The sequence below is a fragment of the Chenopodium album genome, chromosome 12 (assembly GCF_948465745.1).
Source record: "Chenopodium album chromosome 12, dcCheAlbu1.1, whole genome shotgun sequence".
Lineage (NCBI taxonomy): Eukaryota > Viridiplantae > Streptophyta > Magnoliopsida > Caryophyllales > Amaranthaceae > Chenopodium > Chenopodium album.
Window position 1 is genome coordinate 53,923,311 of NC_137845.1, and position 27,292 is coordinate 53,950,602.

At 32.0% G+C, this 27,292-nt stretch overlaps 3 protein-coding genes across 3 annotated transcripts; 2 read left to right on the forward strand and 1 right to left on the reverse strand.

Moving 5' to 3' along the window:
* Window positions 1–8,730: 8,730 nt before the first annotated feature.
* On the reverse strand, window positions 8,731–13,966 carry LOC145571370 (uncharacterized). Its single transcript, XM_081630416.1, has 3 exons — window positions 13,955–13,966; window positions 9,334–9,423; window positions 8,731–9,276 (listed from the first exon to the last, which is right to left on the reverse strand). Exons 1-3 carry the CDS (start codon window positions 13,964–13,966, stop codon window positions 8,731–8,733), a joined length of 648 nt encoding a protein of 215 aa, XP_081486542.1.
* A 6,166-nt stretch (window positions 13,967–20,132) lies between these two features.
* On the forward strand, window positions 20,133–22,778 carry LOC145571371 (cationic peroxidase 1-like). Its single transcript, XM_081630417.1, has 5 exons — window positions 20,133–20,198; window positions 20,605–20,826; window positions 21,662–21,853; window positions 21,955–22,120; window positions 22,375–22,778. Exons 1-5 carry the CDS (start codon window positions 20,133–20,135, stop codon window positions 22,776–22,778), a joined length of 1,050 nt encoding a protein of 349 aa, XP_081486543.1.
* Window positions 22,779–24,500: 1,722 nt separating this feature from the next.
* On the forward strand, window positions 24,501–26,591 carry LOC145571372 (cationic peroxidase 1-like). The gene is made up of 4 exons (XM_081630418.1): window positions 24,501–24,704; window positions 25,213–25,404; window positions 25,559–25,724; window positions 26,188–26,591. Exons 1-4 carry the CDS (start codon window positions 24,501–24,503, stop codon window positions 26,589–26,591), a joined length of 966 nt encoding a protein of 321 aa, XP_081486544.1.
* Window positions 26,592–27,292: the final 701 nt, after the last annotated feature.

Consider the following 27,292-nt stretch of genomic DNA (forward strand, 5'->3'; position numbering starts at 1 on the left):
CATCTCCAATGCCTAGGATTCTTCTTTTGCCGGCGAGCACAAAAGACCATTTTGAATCGGCTGGGTCAGTTACATAGAACAGTTGCTTAGCTTGAGATGCTAGGATGAATGGTTCTGCACTATCATTCAAGTGGCCAAGATCTACAAGAGTAAATTCATCATATTTGACGTTACACCTGATATTATCAACACACTTACACTTGAAAAGAGCAACCGTGAAGTTACAATAATCAAGCTCCTATATTTCTTGAATTCGACCGTAGTATGACAACTTTGCATCGACAGGTGATTTATCCTTAGCAATTACAAACTCCCTTGACGATGCCATAAGCGTTACACCACTGTTTTGGGTCGAGGATGATTTTAAATCCCGACCCTCTGTCCAAAAAGTGTACCCATTGATGTTATATCCCTCAAATGAGCGAACATCATCCCTAGGACCATAAGCAAGCCACCTTACTGTACCGGTGACACTATCATCCAATCGACCCATCACTCGATCACGAAACCAACTGACAAACCTCTTATTATGCAACTGCATCAGTGCCCTTTCACCTTTCGATGGAAACTCATCACGCAAACTATCCATGTGCTCGTCTAAATATGGGTGAACATCTGCAACATGGTGCAACACATATAGGTGTGCTTGTAAGAACTGATCTCGGTCGGGTGACATTTGTTTCGACCCAATTGTGTCATGACCATCAAGTCTCCCTTCATGTAGAGAAGTAGGAAGACCAATAGGTTCAACAACAGCTATATAGTCGGCCATAAAATTTCCAATCTCCTCACTCACGGTCCCTTGAATTAAACTTCCTTCCAGGTGAGTCGGATTCCTTATATATTACTTTATCTTGCAAGCTGCTCATGTGTCTTTCAAAAGGATAGCACCACCTCATGAACACTGGACCGCACAACTTAATCTCACGCATCTAATGAAGAATCAGATGCACCATTATGTCAAAAAATGAGGGCGGGAAATACATCTCAAATTTGCACAAAGTCACAACCACATCCATTTGCAACACATCAAGTGTACAAGGATCAAGCACTTTGCTGCATATTGTATTGAGAAACGAACAAAGGCTTGTAATAGCTTCCCTCACGTGCTTCGGTAAAATACCACGTATCGCAATCGGTAGGAATACTTGCATCATAATGTGACAATCATGGGATTTCATACTTGTCAGCTTCAATTCTCCATTTAAAGATACAAATCTTTTCATGTTAGATGCGTTCCCTGATGGAACCTTAATGCCGTACAGACATGCACAAAACATCCGTTTTTCTACCCTTGACAATGTGTAGCAAGCCGGTGGTAAATAAGTCTTTTCATCCTTGCCTTTACCCTCATCTTTCTTCTTTGACGCATGCGTGGCCTTTCCTTTTCCCTTGCTCTTCCCCTTTCCTGTTTTCGAAACATTTATATTTTCCTTTTCTGGTTCCTTTCTCTTTCTAACCTTTCCCTTTCTAACCTTATCCTGAGGCCATAATTCTGGACGAACCCCCATCTCTTACAAATCTAACCGTGCACCCTTTCCATCCTTTGTTTTGCCTTGAATATTCATTAGCGTTCCCACAAGTGCATCACACACATTCTTCTCTATATGCATCACATCAAGACAATGCCTAACGTCATGTTCTTTCCAGTACGGAAGCTTCCAAAAGATTGATTCTTTTTTAAAGGGAGCAGTTGAGACCGCAGCTTTTTCTGATTTTCCAATCACCGTTCATATACCCTTAACTCGAGCATAAACCTATTCACCGGTCAATGGCCTAGGCACAGTCTCCTCTTCCACTGTCCCATCAAAAGCCTTTTTCTGCCTACGGTATGGGTGATCACGCCTGAGGAACCTTCGAGTCCGCACGTAGAAATCTTTGCGAGAATTTTTAAGGTATATGCTTGATGTGTCATCAATACATATAGGGCATACTTTTTTCCTTTGACCTTGTACCCACACAAGTTGCCATATGCAGGGAAGTCATTCATGGTTCACATAAGGACTGCACACAATGTGAACTTCTCGTTCTTATGAGCATCAAAAACGGAAACCTCTTCGTCCCACATCTTTCTCAAATCGCCAATAAGTGGTGCAAGGTAAACATCTATGTCGTTTCCAGGTTGCCTAGGTCCCGTTATTAGCAGTGAAAGCATTACATACTTACGTTTCATGCACAACCATGGAAACAAATTGTAGATCACTAAAAGTACCGGCCATGTGCTGTGTTGGGTACTAAGAGTGCCAAATGGATTCATCCCATCCGTGCACAACCCAAGCCTTAAATTTTTGGCTTCGTCACCAAATTTCCCAAACTTCAAATCAATGTTCTTCCATTGTGGGGAGTCATCTGGATGCTTCAGCATTCTATTTTTCTTTCTTCCCTCTACAAGCCACCTCGAGTATTTAACGTTTTTTGGTGTTGAGAATAGACGCTTAAACCTTGGAATAATAGGAAGATACCACAACACCTTAGCAGGAGGTCCCTCCGTACCAGGATTGCAACTCATGTGCTTATAGCGCGACCGCTTGCATCATGGACATTCCTTCAATTCTTCATACTTATTTCGATAAAGAATACAATCATTAGGACATGCATGTATCTTCTTGTACTTTAAACCAAATGGACACATGAGCTTCTTAGCATAATAGTAAGACATAGGAATTTCATTCCCATTAGGCAAGATCTCACTTAATGTGGTCAACAAAGAAGTAAAACTAATGTCCGTCCACCCATGCTTCGACTTAATGTTAAAAAGTGTTAGCAAGACTGATAGTTTGGAGTATTTTTTGCACCCAAGATACAAGGCTTTTTGGAAGCCTCCGATAATAACTCAAACACGCCACCTTCAACACTATGCAACATCTCATCCACGTCTTCATCCTCGACCTCATCCACCTGATCATCCTCAGCTCTATCCTCACCATTATCAATAATATATTCATCATTCTCGTATTCCTCGTCCACATGAATCTCGTTGCTTTTATCATGCTCATCATTCCCATCAAGATCCCCACTGTACTCTCCATCTTCACCGTGCCGAATCCACACATGGTATTTAAGCCTAAACCCACGACAAAATACATGATCTCTAATGATTGCAACACTGTTGACCACCTTCACATTATTACAATCAACACAAGGACAATAAAGGCCTTCGTCACCCATTTTGCATTGATAAGATAAAGCCCTCTCGCAAAACTCTTGAGCTCCATTCCAAAATTCCAATGTATCACGTCTACCATACATCCAACCATGATCTTCTCCATTTAGTAAATTGCCTCTAAACATATATAGAAACATATTATGAATAATATATAATTGCTACATATTTTATGTAAATCAATTTCAAATACACACCGTGAATTTACCATTCATATAGTGAAAAAATGCATGTTTCCAAAGTGTCCTTATCACTCCAACCTAACCTATCCTTGAATGTCTACTCTCACTGGTGAATATATGTCAACTTTCCAATTTTAAGGAAAATCCGGCAACATTTTCCCCTAGTTCTCCAAGTACACGATGTAAATAATTACTTACCCACATATGTACCCAGAGAACATGGTGAGGAAATGGTAAGCCAAGATGTTCCTTAAAATCGAAAAGAAGACATGCATTCACCACCTAAGTGAGAGTAAACATTTAAGAACAGTCCCAACCGGGGACTATTTAGGAGAAAGCCTTGAACGACTATCTAGGCATATGATGATGCAAGCATTCTATATATTGTTGTATTTATTTGTAATTAACCAATAATACACAAGTTGTAATATCCTGAAAAACTTTTATTAAATGGATATATAGAATTAATTAATTCAAACAAGAAATTGCCACAAAATTCAATGAACAAAACGCTAAATTGGGAACAAATTGCAATGTTTGTTGATAACAGAATCATTAAACTAGTAAAGAAAAAAAAAAGAGAAACATATATAAATAAGAGGGAGAAGAAGAACAAACCAGAGAAATGGCAACAAATTGCAAGGATTAGGGCAAAGGACTAGCAGCAGCAGGCGCGGAGTTCTCCGGTAAGGCAGCTATGGCGCTCGATATGAGGGAACAACTTTGAGCTCCTCCTTAATTGGCTAAGGTTCTTGCTGTTTTCACTTCTCAACCGTGAAATAAATCATTCAGACACTATCAACTTTAATCATTATTATACTTAAAAAAATTTAGTTTTATCAATTTAATCAATATAAATCAGTTCATTTTAATAATCAATTTAATAAACAAATATCTACAAACATGAGATCTTTGGTTAATAAACTCAATTCATCGGCTTCCATCCAAATATCATCCGAATCAACTCCAAATACTTCGAAAGCTTCCAAATGAGTATGAAATCACCTGAAACATTAAGAAAAACACAAATGAGGCGTAATAGAGTACAAAACAAATAACTTATGCATTTGCAACCTAAAAAGCAAAAAAAAAGACCTAAAAAGAAACTATTAAAATAGAATAAATGTGCCTATAAATCCTATATAAATATGACTCATCATGGATTCGCCAAATTATAGGCGTCAAATTGAAGGTGTCAAATTGAAGGTGCGCCTACCTAAGCATGTTGTGAATATACTTGGCAACCATATGAAGTGGGATTTGACATTATATGATCATGGACAAAATAGTAGGGAACTGCCAAAATTTTTTTAAGGAACTTAAATTATAAATAAACCGTTCATGGATCATTAAAGGCAACCACGAAAAAGGGACAAACCAAAAGGCAATAGCGATTTGATTTATGAAGGTTACACTGCATTCATTATCCGTGAGACTTACTAACTCCATATGGTTATGAACTACGAATGAAGGGTCGGCGTCGGGGATGATGGTACATAGTTGAGTCATGGAAGTCAAATTCGCCCATATTGACCTTTACTCAATTCTTATTATGACAAATGCTCTTTGCGATTCAAAAGGCATACAAATAGGGCCAGTTTTGGGCCTATGCAAGTAGACCTACTGCACAGGGCCCCAAAACCAAAGGGGCCCTAATTTTTTTTTAAGGCATTAAAATAAAATCTGGAAACTTCCTTCTACTTAGCTATCTTTAATGGCAGATTAATAGTCAATAATATGCTTCTAGTTTACTCCGTCAAATTAGCTTCCTAGTTTTTAACAAAAAGATCCAATTTTCCGTTTACAAATTCTCCATTTTTTCAAAAAAAAAAAACCCCTCTAATTACTCTCTTTTCTTGCAATTCCCACAAAAATCTCAAACCTTCCATATTCTTCATTTTAATTTCTGCAATTATACTTTGTAATTGATAATGGAGCAATTAAACCGATTTTTGCCTAATTTAATTTTCATTTCAATGGTTAAAATTTTTTCCATCCAATATATAATCCTAAGAGATGGGCATTAATTTCAACGGTTAAAATTTAATTTTCATTTCAACGGTTAAAATTTATGCAATTATACTCTGTAATTGACAATGGGCATGAATTATTTGTGGAGATGAAGCTACTAAGAGATGTTCTTCTGAAAAGAAGAATGGGAGCAATTGATATATTAATGTTTCTAAAAAATTTTGATTGTTTTCCCAATACAAATATTGCATATAGAATTTTATTGACTATTCCTGTGACCGTTGCTTCTGCAGAACGAAGTTTTTCGAAATTGAAGTTGTTGAAATCCTACTTGCGGTCTACGATGTTACAAGAGAGACTTAATGGATTAGCAATGATAGCAATTTAAATGATATTTTGGAGACTATACAATACGAAGATTTGGTGGATGAATTTGCTTTAAAGAGTGTTAGAAGGATGGCTCTTTTTAAGTAGTAGTTTGATACTAAGATGTAATTTGTAAGATTAGTAAAGGAGTTTAAAAGAGTTTGATATATATATATATATATATATATATATATATATATATATATATATACATACATACATACATACATACATACATACATACATACATACATACATACATACATACATATATATATATATGTCGCGTTTTTATTTTAATACAATATAAATAATTTTTTATATAATTTATAATTTTTTTTTATATAAATTACTATATCATGAATTAATTTTTAATAATTTCAATAAAAAAAATAGATTAAATTGAGAGAATCAAATTATTAACAAAAATGAAATTTAGATTTGTCCAAACTCTTAGAATTTTAACCTTTTATGCCTAGGTTGATGAGTGCAACTCCAAATATTGCAAAGGGACTAATAATTGCTTGAAAATGATGATAAGAATAGGATTAAGGATGATCAAATGCTTGAATTTATTGTGTTTTGGCTCGTATGTGTTGTCTCCGTTTTTGTTCTTTGTGCTATGTTCGAAAACTAAAAATCTGGGTCGTATTTATAGGCTAGAAGACGGAAAAGAAGGGCTGATCATGAATTTGTGTGTCGTGTTACAGTACAAAGTGACGGGTCATGGTACATAGTACAGTGACATAGTTTGTTGTACTATGCCACGTTGTTTTTGTACCACAGCGCAGTGCTTTGGCAGATTTTACGCGTTTTAAAATTTTTCATAACTTTTTTTTATCTGCAACTCAGAATAAGACATAATAGTTTGTTGGAAAGATCTTTATGTTTAATTTCCAACCCAAAGTTGGGTTTAAATCTTTTGTTGATTTTAATATATGGTTGTTTTAGTGCACGGGTGTGGATTTTGGCCCAAGTTTAATGCTTTGCTCATATCTTCTTCATTTTAAATCAGAATAGGAGTTATGATTTATCGTTGGAAATCGTATTTTGAGAGTTATTCAAAAAAATTAGATTTGGATCAAAATTATGGTGCCAAAATTTTTAAATCAAATGAAAGTCAAATGCATTCAACGAAACTAATTGAATCATATGAAAGTTAAACACAATTTAACAATCCTTTTTGAATCAAATGAAAGTAAGAATGTATTCAACAAAGCTAATTGAATCATATGAAAGTCAAACACATTAGAACAAAGCTTTTTGAATCAAACAAAAGGCAAATGCATTCAACAAAGCTAATTGAATCAAATGAAAGTTAAACACATTCACACAAAGCTTCTTTAATCAATTGAAAGTAAAAATACATTCAAAAAAGTTAATTAAAACATATAAAGTCAAACACATTCAAATAAAGCTTTTTGAATCAAATGAAAGTCAAATGCATTCAACAAAGCTAATTGAATCAAATAAAAGTTAAACACATTCAAACAAAGCTTTTTGAATCATTTTAAAGTCAAAATACATTCCATAAAGCTAATTGAAACATATTAAAGTCATACACATTCAAATAAAGCTTTTTGAATCAAATGAAAGTCAAATGCATTTTAACAAAGATTTTTGAAACAAATAAAAGTCATATGCGTTTAACAAACTATTTTAATCAATTGAAAGTTGAACACATTCTAACAAAGCTTTTTGAAGAAAATGAAAGTCAAATGCATTCAAGAAAGCTAATTGAATCAAATAAAAGTCAAACACATTCAAATAAAGCATTTGAATTCAAATAAAAGTCAAACACATTCAAACAAAGTTTTTTGAATCAAATGAAAGTAAAATGCGTTCAATAAAGCTAATTGAATCAAATGAAAGTCAAACACATTCAAACAAAGCTTTTATGATCAAATGAAAGTCAAAATGCAAACAAAGCTAATTGAATCATATGAAAGTCAAACACATTCAACAAAGCTAACTAAATCAAATGAGAGTCAAACACATTCAGATAAAGATTTTTGAAACAAATGAAAGTCATACTCGTTTAACGAAGCTAAATGAATCGAATGAAAGTTGAACACATTCTAACAATGCATTTTAAATAAAATAAAAGTCAAATGCATTCAACAAAGCTAAATTAATCAAATAAAAGTCAAACACACAGTTTATGAATTGAGATCAAGTTAAAATGAAAATCAGGGACATAAAGCACATCTTTTAGGAAAATGTTATTTGTAATCTTGACCTCACCAATGTGTGTGACTTTAACAGAACTCCCATTAGGAATTGTTATAGTATTGTTAGAATCAGATACTAGTTTATATGACTGAAAATTATCTAGTGTGTGACAAATGTGGTCTGTGCCACCACTATCAATGACCCATAGAGCAGGAACAAAAGACATGAGGCAAAGTTTACCTGTAAATAAGGCATTGCCACCATAAGAAGTATCCCTAGAGCCTTCTCTCTTCTCAGTGTATTCTTGTGGTTGCCGCTTTTGACAAGAATATTCATAATCTTGCTGCATTGTTGTACTGCCATTTGAGGAGTCAACAAGTCATCAACATTCTTTACAGGCTGTTGAGGTTGTTTAGTGTCAGAATCACTAACTTGAGCAAGATGAGCAGCTCTTTTGTTTTTATTGAAGTTTTGCTGACCAGAATCTTTACTGTTGTTCCATACATTCCACCCAGGTGGATAGCCACGTAGCTTGAAACACCTATCAATGTCATGTCCTGTCATCTTGCAATGGTCACAAAACCACTGCCTCTTATTACAAGTCATCATGCTATTCTGATTCTTAGGCTGATTATAAGACCCTACAGAATTCTGTTTGAAATTTCTATCATATGGCTTGTCATTGAACTTCCTTCCAACAGCAAAAGCCATAGGTTCCACGATGGTAGATGATCATGCACTCATTTCTTTGTGTTTCTCTTCTTGAACACACAATCGATATGCAATGGTGATAGTAGGTAGAGGTTGCATCATCATAATATGAGTCCTGACAATAGCATACTTGTCATTGAGTTTCATTAGAAACATTATCAATCTCTAATCCTGCTGAGCTTTCACTATCTTCTTAGTAGTAAGACTAGTACAAGAAGCACAAGAACATATAGGAAGAGGTTCATAACTGTCCATTTCATCCCAAACTGACTTAATCTTTGTAAAGAAAACAGAGATAGATTCATTTGGACCCTGCTGTAAGTCAGATAACTGCTGATATAAAGCATATTGTTGTGTAGCAGAAGTATGGCCAAACCTCTCCTCAAGATTATCCTTAGTAGACTTGTAATACCACACACTCTTAGCTATAATTTTCTCTAAGGCAAACAACAACCAACCTAGGACCACATCATTACATCTACACCAAGTTTTATAGTTTGGATCAGTAGTAAGTGGTTGCTCAACACTGCCATCAATGAATCCTAGTTTGTTTCTCGAGGAAAAACTCAAGAGAATAGACCTCTTCCAATCACCAAAACAACTTCCATCAAACACATCAGAAACTAAGGTCTTATTCGAAGCATCAGAAGGATAAATATAGTACACACATCTAAGTACAGCAGTAGGATCCAAAATAAATTGTTGTGTATTCTAAGGCATGATTAACAGAAAATTATCCTCAGAAATATCACAAATCTCAAATAATACTTCAGAAAGCTTGCTCCGAAAAATCCACAAAGAAATCAAGAATTCACTCAAGAATTCAATATCCTCAACAGAAAACTCCAGATTCACAACCTCAGAATCAATCCAAAAATATCAACAATATCTCAATAACAACAATCTAGACAAAATCATCACAAACAAAATAAGAATCTAATTCCTCAACCACAAAATATATCAACCTCAATCAAACAAATAGTCGAAAAATCTCAAAAAACTAACGCAAGAACAATCGCTACAACAATTGCAACAACAATCGCAACCTCAATCAAGCATTAAATGGTGAACAACCAAAAAATCATAATAGAAATTGCAAAAAAAACCTCGAATTAATCAACATCATAACATCAAAACTCCATTAATGCAGCAATCAACCATAGCAGAAGAAATTTGCAGAAGAATCGAGCTATTTTGGCTCTAATACCATGTTGATTTAATCAAAAGAGAGAGAAAAATCTAGAGAAGAAAACAAATGGAAAGAATTATGTTGTATTATTTCTAAATGAATGAAAAAATACAGAGGAAAGGTATTTATGATATAGCTCCTAACTACATTTTATTACATGCAACAACGAATCTATCATTTTTTTTATTAGTGAGTTCAATCAACATGAAACAAATTATATTAAAATAATTAAACTTAACAAATTACGTAAAAGATTCAATGCAATTGAATTGACTTTTACTGTTGGAGATATGAGGGACCAAACTACAACAGGAAAAGGAAGCAAAAAGAAAAGAAGAAAAAGGAAAAGAGAAAGAAGAAAGAAGAGAGCGAGGAAGAGATTGAGGAAGAAGAGAACAAGAGAGGAAAGCAAATAGGACATGCTTCTATGAGAAGACATAAATAAGTGAAGATTCTACAGACTATGCCCGTGAATGTGGATAATGTGTAAAGTGTGGAAGATATCACGAAACTTTTCTATTACTATCTAATAGACAGCTTCATACTTGTTTCAATACAGGGGACAAATTTTGTAGACTAAAAACCTACACATATGTTGATAAGTCGATATTATACCATTATTTTTGGGCTATTTGGGATGCGTTTACCATAGAATCTCAACATATAGTTTGTGTTTCTATATGTTTTATTTTCTATTTTGGTTATTTAGTTGTTATGTTGTGATTTTAGGATGAAATAGAGCATTTGGAGTGATGATGAATATGCTATGACATTTTGAGATGGATTGGTGAACTTAATAAGGTGATTTGAAAGTCATAAGAAGTCGTATGTTAGAGTGAAGATGATGACAATACTACACGATTATGTACCTCTAACTACACGGTCATGTGATATTTTCCAAGTATAATTGTTTGGTACATGGTCGTGTACCATGTGCTACACATTCGTGTGATGACATCTTCGTATGAACGCAGCCTACACGGTCATGTATCCCTTAGATACATGAACGTGCACATACATGATGGAATCTGGGATCGAGTAGAGACTAGCTACAGGGTCTTGCACCCATCAGTACACAGCCGTGTACGTGTGCGCAAAAGATAATTTTATTTTTATTATTTAATGTTTATTTTTAGGAAAGTATAAATAGTGGTTTTAATCCTATTTTAAACAACTAATTTTTATTATAGCTTTTTCTATTCTACGTTGTTTTGTGAAAGAACACATTTCACTCCATTGAAGCATTCATCTTAATTTAATTTCAAGTATTTCTCTTTCATCTTTAATCTCTTTAATTTTATATTGTTATTATGTTTTCTTTAATTATTTGTCTTGTTATTTCTATCATCATGTGTGAGTAGTTTCATAATCTAGGGTTAGGTTGAACCCTAATATGGATTAACGTGTTATTTAATTCCCAATTCCCAATTTAATTAATTTATAGTTCTTTTTTGTTAGGGTTGGTTTTATTATCAATGATTAACTAGAAATAGTATTATTGAATGTGATTAGGGTTACAACGAAAGTTGATTCTTAATTGATTTTAGAACCCTAATTAAAGGTAAGAGCTTTTATGCATGAAAATAGCTAATTGTTCTTGCTAGGACTTATAGGATGTCGTTCTCAATGTATTTAATATGCATGATTCCATGAAACTAGGTAGGGGTGTCCATTCGGTTTTCGGTTTGGATTTAGCCCAAATACAATCTAATCCGAAATAAATTTTGGTTTTTAATTTTAAAATCCAATCTGATCTGAATTACTTACCAAATCCGATCCAATCCGAATTATAATTCGGTTATTTGGATCCAATCCGAAAATCCGAATTAAAATATGTTGCTAATTTTTGTGGGTCTAATGCAATTATAAAAATAAAATTGCAATAATAAAATTCACTTCCTAAAATTATAGTAGTACATGATTTATACAAGTATTGAAAACATAGGTTTACATGATTAATATTATTATAATCATAAACATAATTTAACCTGATTAATATTAACAATGTTTTTTTGTAAAATAACGCTTTCATAATTCGGTTATTTCGGTTTTTTGGATCCGAACAAGGTCAATCCAATCTGATCTGAAAATCCAAGTTTTCAAAAAAATTCAATCCGATCCGATTTAAAGTTTGGATCCGATCCGAATTGATAATTCGGTTTGAATTAGATTAGATTTTGGTTTTTATCCGAATAATGGACACCCTTCAAAATAGGTATGATTGCATGTTAGGGAAGCTATTAGTTGATCGAAAGAAACTCTTAGTATTGTTTTAGGGAGCGTCTATCCTGGGGAATATTTATTGATTTAATTGAGGGAAAGGGATGGTTCTATTGCATTGATTCATATTAGTGGGGATGCTTAATCTTAGATGTCTTTAGTTATTGATTAATTCATTATTATAATTTTCGTTGCTTGATAATTCGTAATTGTTCTAGTATAGATTTCTCGATATTGATTGGTTACTTGCTTAGTTTAATTTGAGTTTGTTTGATTAGTTAGTCCTTAATCTCTTGGGATTCGACCCCTACTTGCTCAACTACATAGTAGAGTTAGTTCGGTTATTTTTGTTAGGTACACGACACGTCTATCATATGTTCTAAACTTCTGAAAAAATTAATTGGATTCAGCTACATTGAACGACATTCATGAAGGAGCCAAAAAATCAAAGTCGCCACCAACTCTAGCTTTACAAGTTGTTCACCTGTTCTGGATGTTTACAAATTGCCTACCTTTTGCACTCTTAGAAAAATTAGCATGATTGCTGCCATTGATTGCTTAATGTGTTTCAATTTATTATGTGTTGGATGCCATTTAGTTGTTATCATCAATTATATTTACAAACTTGCTTTATCACTGTCTATAAGGGTATTTTTCAAAGTATAAGGTTTGGAGAAACTTCTTTCGGTTTTTTCACCGTATACCTTCAATTTTTAGTTTATTTACCATATACCATCGAAAATTTTCAAATTCATCATAAAACAATCAGTTCGTGTACAATACCACAAAATACCGTTTTTGCTAACTGTCATTAGTTTGTCATTAGTCTTTCGTTTAGGGTTATTTAATAATTCACCATATACCTAGGTTTTTAAAGTTAATTCACCATATACCTAGTTTTTATAAATGATTTCACCATATACCCAAAAATTATAACGACTACTTTTTTTTAAAAAAAAAAAAACAGTAGTTGACATTTGTAAAGGCTAGTTTATGTATAAAAATGTTTTCCTTAAGGGATTGAAGTAACCTTTTACACTTCTAAAAGCATTTGATTTGTCGACACGTTCGAAATCATCATCTTTATCCTACGAATCTGCATACATAAGAGTGTTAAACAAAGCGTGTGCATGTGGGAGATAATTTACAATAAAGACCTCTGATTCGGCAAAAACTCCACAAAGGTTATACTACAACAGAAGCTACGTAGTCACCATCTTCAATGTCATTACTTCTATCAACAAGCATTGGTTTTTTGCTTCTGGTGTTTACATGCCTGCCTGATCTAATATTGCTCTCTCCTTTCTTTTTCCCAACAAAACCTTCATACTTCTTTGCTATGCTTCTAGGATGAATGATTTCGAGTGTGTCAACATTTTCTCAAATGCTTTTAGAAGTGAGAAAGGCTGCTTCAATCCCTTAAGAAAAATGTTTTTATCATAAACTAGTCGTTAATTTTTTTTTCTTTTTTTTTAAAAAAAAGAAAAGAGCAGTTATAATTTAGGAAATTTTGTGAAAAACTACCTATTATAGTCCAAAATTTGCGAGAAACTACCTATTAAAAAATGTTGTAATTGACTACCTAATTTTTGAAAAATGTTGTAATTTACTACCTTACGCCGAATTATGAAAGAGTTTGATCAAAATTCTCCGGCGTTGACTTGGTCACGTGACCATCATGTGACACTTAATGACCCTTTTCTTTCCCAAATTTTCTCACAATTTTCCCACGTGATGGTCACTAAGTGTCAAGTGACCAAGTCAATGCCAGAAAATTTTGGTCAAACTTCATAATCCGGCGTAAGGTAGTAAATTACAACATTTTTCAAAAGTTAGGTATCAATTACAACATTTTTCTAATAGGTAAATTCTCGCAAATTCTGGACTATAATAGGTAGTTTTTCACAAAATTTCCTATAATTTATGGGTATATGGTGAAATAACTTTTAAAACTGGGTATATGGTGAATTATTAAAATACCTTAAACGGCATATTAACGACAGTTAGCAAAATGGGCATCTGATCTTGTGGTATTGTACAAGAACTGAGTGGTATATGGTAAATTTTTTTAAAAAAATATGATGGTATATGGTGAACAAAGACAAAACTCAAGGGAATATGATGAAAAATCCGTTTTTTTAAACTAAGTCAGCAGCTTGTTGTATAGAATAATTGTAACACCCTAGAATTCCTTTCCTTTAAAATACCTATTTTTCTCTTTTTAAAAATCAAAATAGAAAAATCTAAGATATTACCGCCATCGTGAAAACGGCTAAGGAAATTATCAAAGACACGCAGCGGAAGAGTATCGTTAAAAACATTCAAAACGGGTCAACTATTAAGTCAACCAAGACGAAAGTAAAGTCAAACCAACATCAACCGAAGTCAATCTACAACTTGGAACCATTGTAGGACCTTAGTAATACCAAATAAAATTAAAACCCTTGCGTTAGTCTCACAAGCATAATATAGTATAATAAACAAAGCAATAAATCACCCTCATAGTCTTATGGAAACTAAGCATGCTTCGCTCTTCACTCATGCCCATCATGAATATGCTTCATCACCTGAAAAGCTCTTCTCTACTTGTCCCCACTACTCGCCATTAGAAATGGGTCGTCGTAGGGCCAAAGTAAAGACAAGGCCAAACAAACATACAAACACACAATTAGCGATGCTGAGTACATAAGCATAAATAAAACACACTAACATGCTTTCATCCTGTCATCACGCAACTTACCTTGTTGCATCTGTTTACAAGCATACAACATTCAACATGACTCTATAAATAAATAACTAAATAATTTATTTAGCTTGATTACGCATCGAACGGGTTTCCCCCTAACCTGCCCCAATGAAGGGGTACTAACACGGGAGCTAACCGTGCCAGTATAAAAGAATCACTCGTAAGTGGCGGAATTCCTGCGCATAATAAAAAGGAAAATACAGCGTCCTATACTCCCAGTAGAAGTTATGGTCAAATATAAAGTCGCATAACTCCCCCCATATGTTCCTACTCAAGGTATATACGTTCCAAGAGTTTTGGTGCGTAATCTCTTTCACTTTACGTTCTTTACAATTTATTAAACTTGGTGATGACTCTCAAATCATAACACAAACAATCATCTTGATTATTCAAACAATCAAACATACCAATTTAATTCTTGAATAATTAGTGACCACATAATATTTAATGTTGAACCCCTTTTTAAATCTATCTTGGTGTCAAAAACACCTTAAACACATAATGCGCCACAAATCCTATCTCTCGGTGTTGAAAACACCTTAAGTGCACTAAGGCACCAAAAATATAATTTATTCCTCTTGTACAAAGACATTTAAATAGCTCATTCCTCATGCTTATAGCATCAATAAAAATTATATGAACCCTAATAAAATTCCTTTTCAATATTCCAAACCAAATTAAACATTTAGTTTAATTAAAAAACCTTCAATCGTGCCAATAATAAAAATATGGTTCAATGACAATATTCCAATATCACCAATTCCAATAAGTAATTTATTTCAACCAATCATGCTTCACAAATAATTCACCAAAACCATTCTCAATTAAATTAATCCAACCAATTCCTAGCATGTCACTAACTTGGAATCACTTAAATAAATCCTAGCATGTTTCTACATGCTTAATAAACTTTAGAGTACGCGTACGTACCTTAATTTGTCTTTCCAACTAGCCAAAATGCTAGAAATTACTCAACTTAAAGTCTCCTACAATACCAAGTATATAACCTTAATTAATCCCTTGATTACACAAATTTCCAGCAACTTTTAAATACTTTAAAACCTCTCTAACAAGCTGAAATTTTGGGTTAAAACCTTTAAAACTCTTTCTTTAAGTGGACAATTAAAACCCCAAAGTAAAAATGTAATTATAGTGCTTATATTAAAATTCCAGCACACTTTTTAAGGTTTAAACCCCTCAATTAAATCTGAAAATTATATAAAAACCAAATAAAATCTTATTTACTTATGGATAATCAACCCCTTTAATTAAAACAACAAAAGTAGTACTTATAATAAAATTCTAGCCATTTATTTTAAATAAAAACTCATTAAAACTACATAAAGATACAATCTTTAAACTTTAATAACACTTCCAATCAATGAGTATATAAAACCCCCAAATTAATTGCTAATTAGAACCCTAAAAACCAACACTTTAATAATTAAAACCTTAACTTTTAATACTTTATAAAATCTGAAAATTAAACACTTTATAATCCAAAATTTACAATCTTTAATCATCAAAACATAATTATAAAACATACTAATCATGTTTAGGCAATTAAAATCAATACCCAAAAATATATAAAACATGAATTAAATTAAAAACAAGGATTTAAAACGAGGAGAGAGAAGAAGAAGACCACCGTGGGTGGTGGCCGACTGGCTGGGCGGCGGTGACGTGGTATGAGGGTGGGGTGACATGGCACCGGCGATCTCGCAACCATGAGTGTGTGAACTTATGTTCACGTAGGAAAGAAAAAAAAGAAAAAGGAGGAATAAGGAAAAAGGAAAAAGAAAAAAAAAGAAAAAGAAAAAGAAAGGAAGAAAAGAAATAAAGGAAAAATAAAAGAAAATAATATTTACCCCAATGATTCTTGAGCTTCTTTGTGTGGGAAATTTTTGGGGTTTTGAGAGGTATTTATAGAGTAGAGAGTATAATGTTAAGTTTGGGCCCAATAAATAAATGAGCATGAATTATAAAACATTTGACCTACAAGGGTTTAAATGAAGGGTTGGGCTTATTTAAATAAAATGAGTTATTTCAATAAGAGTATGTAGGACTAGTTTACATACGATATCTTAAACAAGGCCCAAAATATATATTTTACTTTTATGAAACCTTATAGTTAAAATACTTTAACCCTTTAAAATATTAAATTAAAATACTTGAGCACTTAAAAAATATATTTATAAATACTTAAATACTTTATAAAAATACATAAAAATATGAAGTATTACAATAATAAATTCATGCTAGCTATTCTCTATTAGCCAAACATCTCATAGCTCAACTACTACAAGGTCTACTGGTCTACAAATGCTAATATGGCCTTAGTTTTATATATCTTGAAGTCTACATTCAAGCAAACTATAAATCTATATATGCTGATTTGAGTGATTTATGTCCTCCTTGCTCTTATTTTGTGAATGTATGTTACCTATATCAGGGTAGTAAGTGTTTTTCTAAAATAAAATTATTTATAAATGGAAAAATAATCATTTTCTTTTACTTTATAATTATCTAAAAATTAGAAATTCATAGAATGGTTTCATTAAAATAGGGTGAATTGGATAAGATAAAGTGGTTTGGATAACATAGGGTGTATTTCATTAGATAAGGTGGTTTCATGAACAGAGGGTGGTTTCATAATATAGTGTAGTCTCTTTAACATAGGGTGAATTGGATAAAATAGATTGGATTTAATAACATAGGATGGTTAACATAACATAGTGTGGTTTCATTAATATACGGTGAATTGGATAAGATAGGGTGCCTTGGATAACATAGGACGGTTTCATAAACATCTAATAGCTCAACTACTACAAGTCTACAACAACTAATAGGGCCTTAGTTTTCATCTTTGAAGTCAACATTCAAGCGAACTATAAAGTTAATGGTCCTAAGCTCCTAGCATATTTAGTATTTGGTTAAGGCTCAACATAAAAGAAATTGCATAAGTTTAATGATCCATCTATCTATGCTGATTTGAGTGATATATATATATATATATATATATATATATATATATATATATATATATATATATATATATATATATATATATATATATATATATATATATATATATATATTACTCATAAATTTCATATTATTTTTCTCATATTAAATAATTTATTTATAATTAATCATTATATTTTTCTTATTTTAAATATTTGTAACAAGCCTTGATTATTTTTTTTAAATAAGTGGTATCATTTGACACATTACGTTAAAGAAGCATAAGTAGTAAACTGTTAAAATTGACGGTTTAATGATAAAGTAGATGATTTCAACCACCTAATTTGTCCAAACAAGGTGTCTATGGATTCATGGGAACAAAGTACGATGACCTATTTACTTTTTGAGTCTAAAACATTAAAAAAAAAAAAAAAAAAAAGTATCACGACCTATTTACTTTTCGAGTCTAAAACATTAAAAAAAAATGTTCAATATTCAATGATATGTGAGATTAGATAAATGTATAGGTTTCTTAACGTGATGTCGAAACCTTTAGGGTGATACAATTAATTGTTTGGAATAATTTATGACTATTAGCCGGTCACATAAAAGCCAATGGTAGCCTTGATTTAATGAAATAGCGTAAGCTTTAAATGGTTGAATAAATAACTTAAAGATAAAGTGGGTTGCAACCAACCATTTAATTGGTCTCCCAAATTAAAGTGTGGGGGGGGGGGGGGGGTGGGTGGGTGGGTGGGTGGGTTGGTTTGTTTTGCATGGGAGGCAACCCAAATTGTTTTTTTTTTTTTTTTTTTTTTTTTTTGTTTTTTTCAGGTTTGAAAAGTTTATATACCAAACTAAAATCTATAATCAATGAAAATGGCCATTATAGTGTTTTCAAGATTTGATGATGAAAATTCAATGGAATATAAGGGATGGATCCCAAAATCATATTATATTGTATGAATTATTAGTTAGTCACATAAAGGGTCGTGGAGGCCTTAAGTGAATGAAAATAGAGGCAAGTTCAAACCAATTCCGAAGTCAAGTCCTAAATTGTTTTTGTATTTACTTAAATTGTTTTCAAGTCAATTAACTAATTGCCAATATTTAAATTTATAAAAATATTGTCAAGTTTTATCTATCATGTATTAATTTTTTATTGCATGAATTGTATTTTCCCAATAAAAGGCAAAGAAGGGTATTTTAGACATTTGATAGAATACCAACTTTTTACTTTCCCTCTAAACTTATATAATAGATGGACTTTTTGTCAAAAACTACCTAATAAAACCCATATTTTATGATAAACAACCTAATAAAAAAATGTTGTAATAAACTACCTAATAAAGATAAAATGTTGTAAAAAACTACCTTTGAAAAGGTAAAATGTTGTAAAATACTACCTATACCAGATTTCCACAATTGACGAACCTCAAAATACTCTCGAAATCACCACTTTCATTCCCAAAACTAATACAACTTGCTTGAAATCGCCTCCACCACTCCTAAACCACCCTTCAACCCCAAAATCACCACCTCTACCCCCAAAAATCAACATCCCGAAGCACTAATTTACCTTAATTACCAATTCGAAATATCCTCCAACCGCCCCGAAAACAACCTTACCACCTTGAAAACCAACCTTCACGGTTGTTTCGGGGGTGTTTTAAGGTGGATTAACCTCGTTAAATTATGTCGACGGTGGAAATTCGGTCAAAAGTAGTATCTTACAACATTTTACCTTTTATTAGGTAGTTTCTTACAACATTTTTTTTATTAGATAGTTTCTCACAAAATTTAAGCTTTATTAATTAGATAGTTTCTCACAAAAAAGTCCATAGATATATGGCAAAATTGAACTCAACAGTACAAACTTTTAACAAGATGCATGTAGTAGTATGAACTTTGACTAATAGCTACTCCCTCTGTCCCACAATACATAACGCAGTCAATATTGCACACATGTATGCCAATGCACTAGTTTGACTTTATTTTTATATAATTAAATATTAATGAAAATTATTTATATTATGAAACTTTTTATTAATTCCTATGTAACAACATATTTTATTATAAAATATGTTTTTTATTATGTTTGTAAAAAATTATGGTCAAAGCTAATACATAAATAGTGAAAAAAAAAATCCAACGTCTTATGTATTTTGAGACGACGGAGGGAGTATAATAACACAAACTTATTTATCGGGTGCAAAACATATCATAAATGAAACTTGACACCCGGAGGGAGTATAACAACACAAACTTATTTATCGGGAGCAAAAAATATCATAAATGAAACTTGACACTAGATATTTTGTCAAAGACAGGGTATATAATATTGTAAAAGTTTAATTTGTGTCAAAAAAAAAAAAAGTATATATATTGTAAAAGTTGACGAAGTATGATAATTAATCTGTCAAAGTAAAGTTGTAATTCTTGTAAACAATGGCAAAAGTAAACGTCAAACTGAAACTTAAAACTAAGGAAGAGATTGCTTTTATTAGGGTAGAAGTAATTAAAATGAGGGAAGAAAGAGATCAGATTACTACATAGTAGGAAATAATAGGCCTAACTAACTATCATATTCATATATATCTAGAATAATATGTAAAGATAATCTTAAATTGGTTAATTTTGAATTTAAATGATAACCATTGTTAAGGAGAAGGAAAATAGCCAGATTATCCTAAGCAATTCATTAGGGAAATACCTTTCTTAATCGGATATATGCTAAAAAAAGACATTTGAATTGCACTTTACAAGCATAATCATTGAAACTAGGACGTGTAAATAATTTTTCAAACATTATAAAAGAAGATGCAAAAATAGAACAACGTAGTACATTATTTTTTTTGAGATAGTAACTTGAATACCTTATATTCTTTTAATATCCTTATATTTTATGTTTATCCTTTAGTCTACTTTAATTTCTTCCATGGCATCCTCCTCGTTGCTTCAATGGTGCTTGATCTTTGTACTTTTCGGGTCGGCATTCGCACAATTGTCTGAAGACTACTATGCAACAACATGTCCACAGGTTAACTCTATTATTAAAGATGAAATGACAAACATCTTAAGAAAAGAACCTGGCATGGGTGGATCTCTTGTACATCTTCATTTCCATGATTGCGGAGTTAGTGTAAGTCTAAGATCTTAATTTGGAGTTGTGTTTAAGTTTTGGTTATATATATACGTAGTTTGTGCATACAATAATTTTTATTTAAGGATCTTAATAGTGGTTCTAGGTTAAACAAGGAACAGTTGATTGATATCTGCATGCATAAGTTATTGTGCTTATGATGTCAAGATCCTCATTATTCTTATCAAAATTCAATGAGGATATATATGATGTCTATGATACATTCAGATGTAATTATACGTCCTTCCACATTCTCCTCCCCACAAACACATGCGAGGGACGGAAAATGTAGAAATGGTGATCCATTGCTCGTTTGTATAGGGTTTAGATCTTGTTAATTCGAGTTTGGTCATGTTTAGGTTGATTCAGGTTTTATTTTGGGTTGGGTCGCTTAATATTCAGTTGACAATATTCTAAATTTGATAAAAGTGTTATTATTAAACATATGGTTTTGTTAAGGTTCAGTTAATATTGAATGGGGTCAAGTGATTCAGGTTGTGTTAAAGTCATGTAATCAAGATCAAGTATTTCAAGTCAAATGATTCACTTTGAGTCAATTATACCCGATTTAGAATAATGTGATAGAATATGAAATTTCAATTTCTTACACCATGAATTTTTCACGAAATAATAGGTGATATAATGGTCAATTTTTATTTTTATTTATTTATTTTTTATTTTATTTTTTATTTTATTTTTTGAGGAAACCATACAGAACCAAGTGTTACCATTATAAAACATGGAGAAAGTATAAAACTACTTTAATTTTGAAGTTATTATTTTTGTTGTTAGTCAAATAAATGATTGCAGTGTAAAATACTTGTTAAATAATTAGGGATGTGATGCATCAATTTTGCTTGATGATACGCCAAGTGTGGCTGGGGAGAAGTCTGCCGCACTTAATCAAAATTCAACATGGGGATACGAAGCCATTGACCAGATTAAGGCCCGGGTAGAAAAAGCATGCCCAGGTATTGTATCATGTGCTGATATCTTAACAGTGGCTGCTCGAGACTCAGTTGTTGGGGTATGGTTAACTTATAACTTCTTTATTTCCATAGTTAAGTTATTTTAATGAATTTTCTCCTTGATTCAGTAATTTTTTTGAATTGATAATGAATTTTCCAGCTTGGTGGACCAACTTGGACAGTACCATTAGGAAGGAGAGATTCGCTTGAACCACATAGATTTATGACTAACCTCTTAGGTGCTCTCTTTATTGGGAATTTAGAAACACTGATTCTTGCCTTCAAACTAAAAGGCTTCTCAACCGAAGAATTTGTGGCTTTAACAGGTATTTTTTTTTCTTTTATTTACAAGGGGGCAATTCCTTATATCAACTAATATTCCGTTCATACCAAACTTTATACAATTTTTAATGTGATAGTCGATACTTATAAGAAATATAAAAAGGTGTGTTATAAGTATAAAAAGAACAGTAAAAGTATGTTTTTATGAAAATGTAGACGTGATGTGAGATATTTACGCAAAACTATATCAAAAGAGACAAAACTGTTACGTTTTGACTAGTGTTTATCTCGAGTACAGGTTCTCACACAATTGGTAGGGCAAGGTGCACAACCTTTCGAAAACGTATCTACGAGGAAACAAACATAGATCCCAGCTTCGCGAAGGCAGTGCAAGTACATTGTCCTAGGCAAGGAAACGATGGCGATCGTATACCAATCGATTGCACCACTCCATACGTGTTTGACAATGCATACTTCAAAAACTTGATGCAACAAAAAGGTCTTCTTGACATTGATCAAGAACTATACACCGGAAAGGGTGGACCCGCGGATGCCATTGTTGCTAATTATAGTGCAAATCAAGATAACTTTTTCAAGGAATATACCTCAGCAATACTAAAGTTCGGACAAATAGGTGTTCTTACCGGCAACGATGGAGAGGTTAGAATTAATTGTAGGAAGGTCAATGCTCCGAAAGCTTGAAGCTTGCTATAGAATGTTCAAGTTCTTGTATTTAGTTAATACGAGCCTTTGAACGTGTGTGATGCACGTGTTAAATATAAAAGAAAACATGTATGATTATTACTTGTATGATTGTAAATTTGTAATTTTCAATCATCGAAAAGGTGTACATAAGTTACTATCTCTATTTCTATTCAAAAAAAAAAAAAAAAAAAAAAAAAAAAAACCCCTATATTTGGTGAAACCAAATACGTACTTTAATTTATTTCAATAATGTTTTGTTACGAAACTCCGTTAACGTTGAGTTAATTGCTCATATACAACTTATGCATACTTTAATGCAAGAAGTGAATTAAGCTATTAAGACATTTGCGATACATGCAATACATTAAAAGACATTACGGAGTATATCTTTTAATCTTTATGCAATACATTAAAAGACGTTATATCTCTTAATCTTTATGCAATACATTAAATGATGTTATATGTAATATCTTTTAATCTTTTATAAATCCTCCCCCTTGAATAAGCAAATAATGCTCCTTTTCAATGTATGTATAAGAATAAACTTAGCTATCTAAAAAATAGGTTATAATCGTCAAAGAGTATAAAAAGCAAAATATTATACATCTTATGTATGAAAAAATAACACATACCTTATAAATGATTTGAAATGTAATTGTATATGACCCGAGCCCTACAAATCATCACATTGTGTCCTTAAGAAAATTGAACTTGCCAACTAGGAATATTTTCTAAAAAGTTTCGAATCCACTCATCAACTTCTTAACCAGCTTTATCTAAAGCAATAAATTCAAACTCCATGGTGAATCAAGCAATTATACAAGTTTGCTTAGATGTCTTTCAAGACATCGCCCCTCGATCTAGTGTAAATACATATCCAATGGTAGATTTCGAATCCTTGGGGCCAGTACGTTATCCGATTTGCATCACTATACTCTTTAAGAGTACAACAGGATATTTAGTGTAATGCAAACAAAAGTTTTGTGTTTGCTTTAGATAATCCAATTCACATTTTTAATGCTTCCTAGTGATCTCTTTTGGATAAACGACTTAATTTGTTAACAACAAAAGCTATATCAGGTTTAGTACAATTGATGATGTACAATAAACTACCTAAAATACGAGCATATTCTTTTTGAGATACACTTTAATTTGGCCGTTGTTCTTGACAAGGCGTTGATCTGATTAATATCTATGGTTGTGTTCATAGAATTTATGTCAAAATCCTTAACTAATTCCAAGTTAAGCTACTCGGAGCTTATATTTCTGCCTCTAGAAAGTTTTGGGTCAACAGTTTATCATTTTCATGAAATATTATTTTCGTTCTTTCTTTTGTGAAGTATTATACTACGTATTACATACATGTCCTACATTAATCTCTTAATTGATAGGATAGACTTGCTAGCTAAGATGCATTGCTCATATTAGTTGTTTATCAAAGATTACCTTTTATTTGTATAGTCAAAAACCAAAAAAAAAACGTTAAATTTGACAAGTTCATAATTAGATATATGCTAAATAAAGGAATTTGCATTGCACTTTACAAGCATGGTCATTAAATATAGAGTGCGTAGATAATTTTTAAACACTATAAAAGAAAATACAAGTTTAGATCGATATAACATTATTATTTGAGATAGTAACTTAACTTATTTTTTTATTATTATTTTCCTTATATTTTTATGTATATTCTTTAGTCTATTTAATTTTTTTTTTTCCATGGCTTCCTACTCGTTGCTTCAATTGTGCTTGGTCTTTGTAGTTTTCGGATCGACATTCGCTCAATTGTCCGAGAACTACTATGCAAAATCATGCCCCCAAGCCAAATGCATAATAAAAGATGAAGTTAGGAAAACCTTAAAGAAAGAACCTGGCATGGGTGGATCTCTTCTTCATCTTCATTTCCATGATTGTGGAGTTGGTGTAAGTCTAACATCTTAGAAGTTAGTGTTCAATTTTTTGTTATATAAGTTGTGCACGATAAAGCTAATTTACGGATCCTAAAATTGGTCCTAGGAGAAAAATATGTGAACAACAATTAATTGATTTTTCCATGCAGTATTGATTCGTGTCAATATTCTCATTATTACTCTTATTAAAGTTAGAATTCTAACCATAAATTATAAATTAAAATGATGTCTATTATACATCTGAATGTAATTATTTAATCTTCCACATTCTCTTTAATACACGGACACATGAGAAGGGTCATTTTAATCAAGTTTAGGAGAATGTGATATATCATGAAATTTCAATGTGACATATGTACCTAAGATTTAAAATCTTCAATTCCTTTCATCAAATCATCCTATTATTAAAAAGAATGGTAAATTTACTTCTTTATTTAGCAAAGAAAAAAAATTAGCATTTTGTATCATTAGTTTCTTAAAAAAATATTGTAGCTAAATATATTTGTTTAATGTATAATCAGGGATGTGATGGGTCAATTTTACTCGACGACACACCAAAGACACCCGGGGAGAAGTCCTCCTTAATAAATGTGAATTCAACTTGGGGATACGAAGTCATTGATAGGATCAAAGCTCGACTAGAAAAAGCATGTCCTGGTATTGTATCATGTGCTGATATCTTAGCAGCGGCTGCTAAAGACTCTATTGTCACGGTATGATTATCATAATTATTTTCTTGTTGCACCTTGAGTCCTTGATCATCAATTTTTTTGTTAATTTATTGATAAATAATATGAATTATTTAATATATGATGAATTTTCTGTATTATTCATTTCTTTCTTATTGATCATGAATGAATTTTCTAGCTTGGTGGACCAACATGGCCATTACCATTAGGAAGAAGAGATTCAACTGAACCACATAAAGCGTTAACTGACACCTTAGGTGCTCTCTTTAATGCGAATTTACAAGCTCTAATTATGGCCTTTAAACAACAAGGCTATACAACAGAAGAATTTGTGGCTTTGACAGGTAATTTCCCTTCTTTTATTCACAAAAAAAGGAGGCAATTTTATTTGCTTATCTAGTATTCAGTCCATGCTATGATATAGTGATTTATTCATTTTTTTATTTTTTATTTTTTTATTTTTTTTGAAGCATAGTGATTTATTCATTTTACTATAGTACCATTATTAATTATACCTTTTATATATATATACTTGTATAAATTACCATATATGAAAAGTTTATACGTCACTTTTTATATTTTCCTTTTTTTAATTTCCCATGTAAAATAACCTTGTAAAAATATTATACACCTCCTATACTACGAACCATGTCTCCAATGAAAAATGGTAAGTGATCCTATATTATGAGATGGAGACAGTATACACATTGTAATGATTTTATACACGTGATGAGAGATACAGACCTAAAACTATATCACAAGAGTCATAGATTGTAAAATTTGACTAAAGTTGTTTCTTGAGTACAGGTTCTCACACAATTGGTAGGGCAAGGTGCTTAACCTTCCGAAAGCATATCTATGACGATAAGAACATAAATCCTGCCTTCGCAAAGGCGATGCAAGCACATTGCCCTAAGGTAGGAAACGATAGCGAACGCATACCAATTGACTCCACCACTCCATATGTGTTTGACAATGCGTACTACAAAAACTTGTTGCAACAAAAAGGTCTTCTTGGCATTGATCAAGAGCTATACACTGGAAAGGGTGGACCGACAGATGCCATAGTCGCGAATTATAGTTCAAATCAGGAAATCTTTTTCAAGACATATGTTACAGCAATAACAAAGTTTGGACAAACTGGTGTTCTTACTGGCAACCAAGGAGAAGTTAGAACTAACTGTAGGAAGGTCAATGCTCCAAAAGCTTGAAGCTTGCTATAGATGAGGGTTCAAGCTCTTGTAGATAATTTATTCGAGTCTTTGAACATGTGTGATTTATGGACTAAATATAAAAAAGAATATATGTAAGATCAATCGTATGATTGTAATTTTTATCATGGAAAAAGGTGTACACAAGTTACTATCTCTAATAAAATACTTTATTCCAATATATGGTTATGGACTAATAACTTAATAAGTTTTACTATATGATACTATATATTCGAGTTATATTATATATATACTATAATTACTATAGATTTAGAAGACATAATCTTTCTTGAACCCGGCATTCACCCAAATAAGGGTATTTTACCATCTTAGAAACTTGATTACTTGAAGGGCATAACTTAGAAAAACTCAAATATATATTTGAGGCCTTTTAAGACTGCCTATTGAAAAACGATTAAACAAACTATGAAGCAATCTATATGGTGGAAAATTAAGTTAAAAGTAAGGAACATGATCGTGTGATTACATTAACCTACTAAACCCACGACTATTGTGTGACACCAAGCCACTAACACAAACTAGTCACTTAAATTATATTTGCTGAAATGAAATTATTTTTACTAATTTTCTATTATAATTCTTCTTTAAGAAAACTAAATTTTACTGAACTGAACTTATTTTTACTGAACTGAAGTTATTTTTACTGAACTAAAATTAATTTTACTGAACTGAACTTATTT

Coding starts and splice junctions, on each gene's coding strand:
- LOC145571371 (XM_081630417.1), top strand. CDS start 20,133: ATGGCAAAAGTAAACGTCAAACTGAAACTTAAAACTAAGGAAGAGATT. Junction 20,199..20,604: donor TTGCTTTTATTAGGGTAGAA/GTAATTAAAATG, acceptor TTTATCCTTTAG/TCTACTTTAATTTCTTCCAT. Junction 20,827..21,661: donor TCCATGATTGCGGAGTTAGT/GTAAGTCTAAGA, acceptor TTAAATAATTAG/GGATGTGATGCATCAATTTT.
- LOC145571372 (XM_081630418.1), top strand. CDS start 24,501: ATGGCTTCCTACTCGTTGCTTCAATTGTGCTTGGTCTTTGTAGTTTTC. Junction 24,705..25,212: donor TCCATGATTGTGGAGTTGGT/GTAAGTCTAACA, acceptor ATGTATAATCAG/GGATGTGATGGGTCAATTTT. Junction 25,405..25,558: donor CTAAAGACTCTATTGTCACG/GTATGATTATCA, acceptor TGAATTTTCTAG/CTTGGTGGACCAACATGGCC.
- LOC145571370 (XM_081630416.1), bottom strand. Junction 9,277..9,333: donor TTCGGAGCAAGCTTTCTGAA/GTATTATTTGAG, acceptor ATCATGCCTTAG/AATACACAACAATTTATTTT.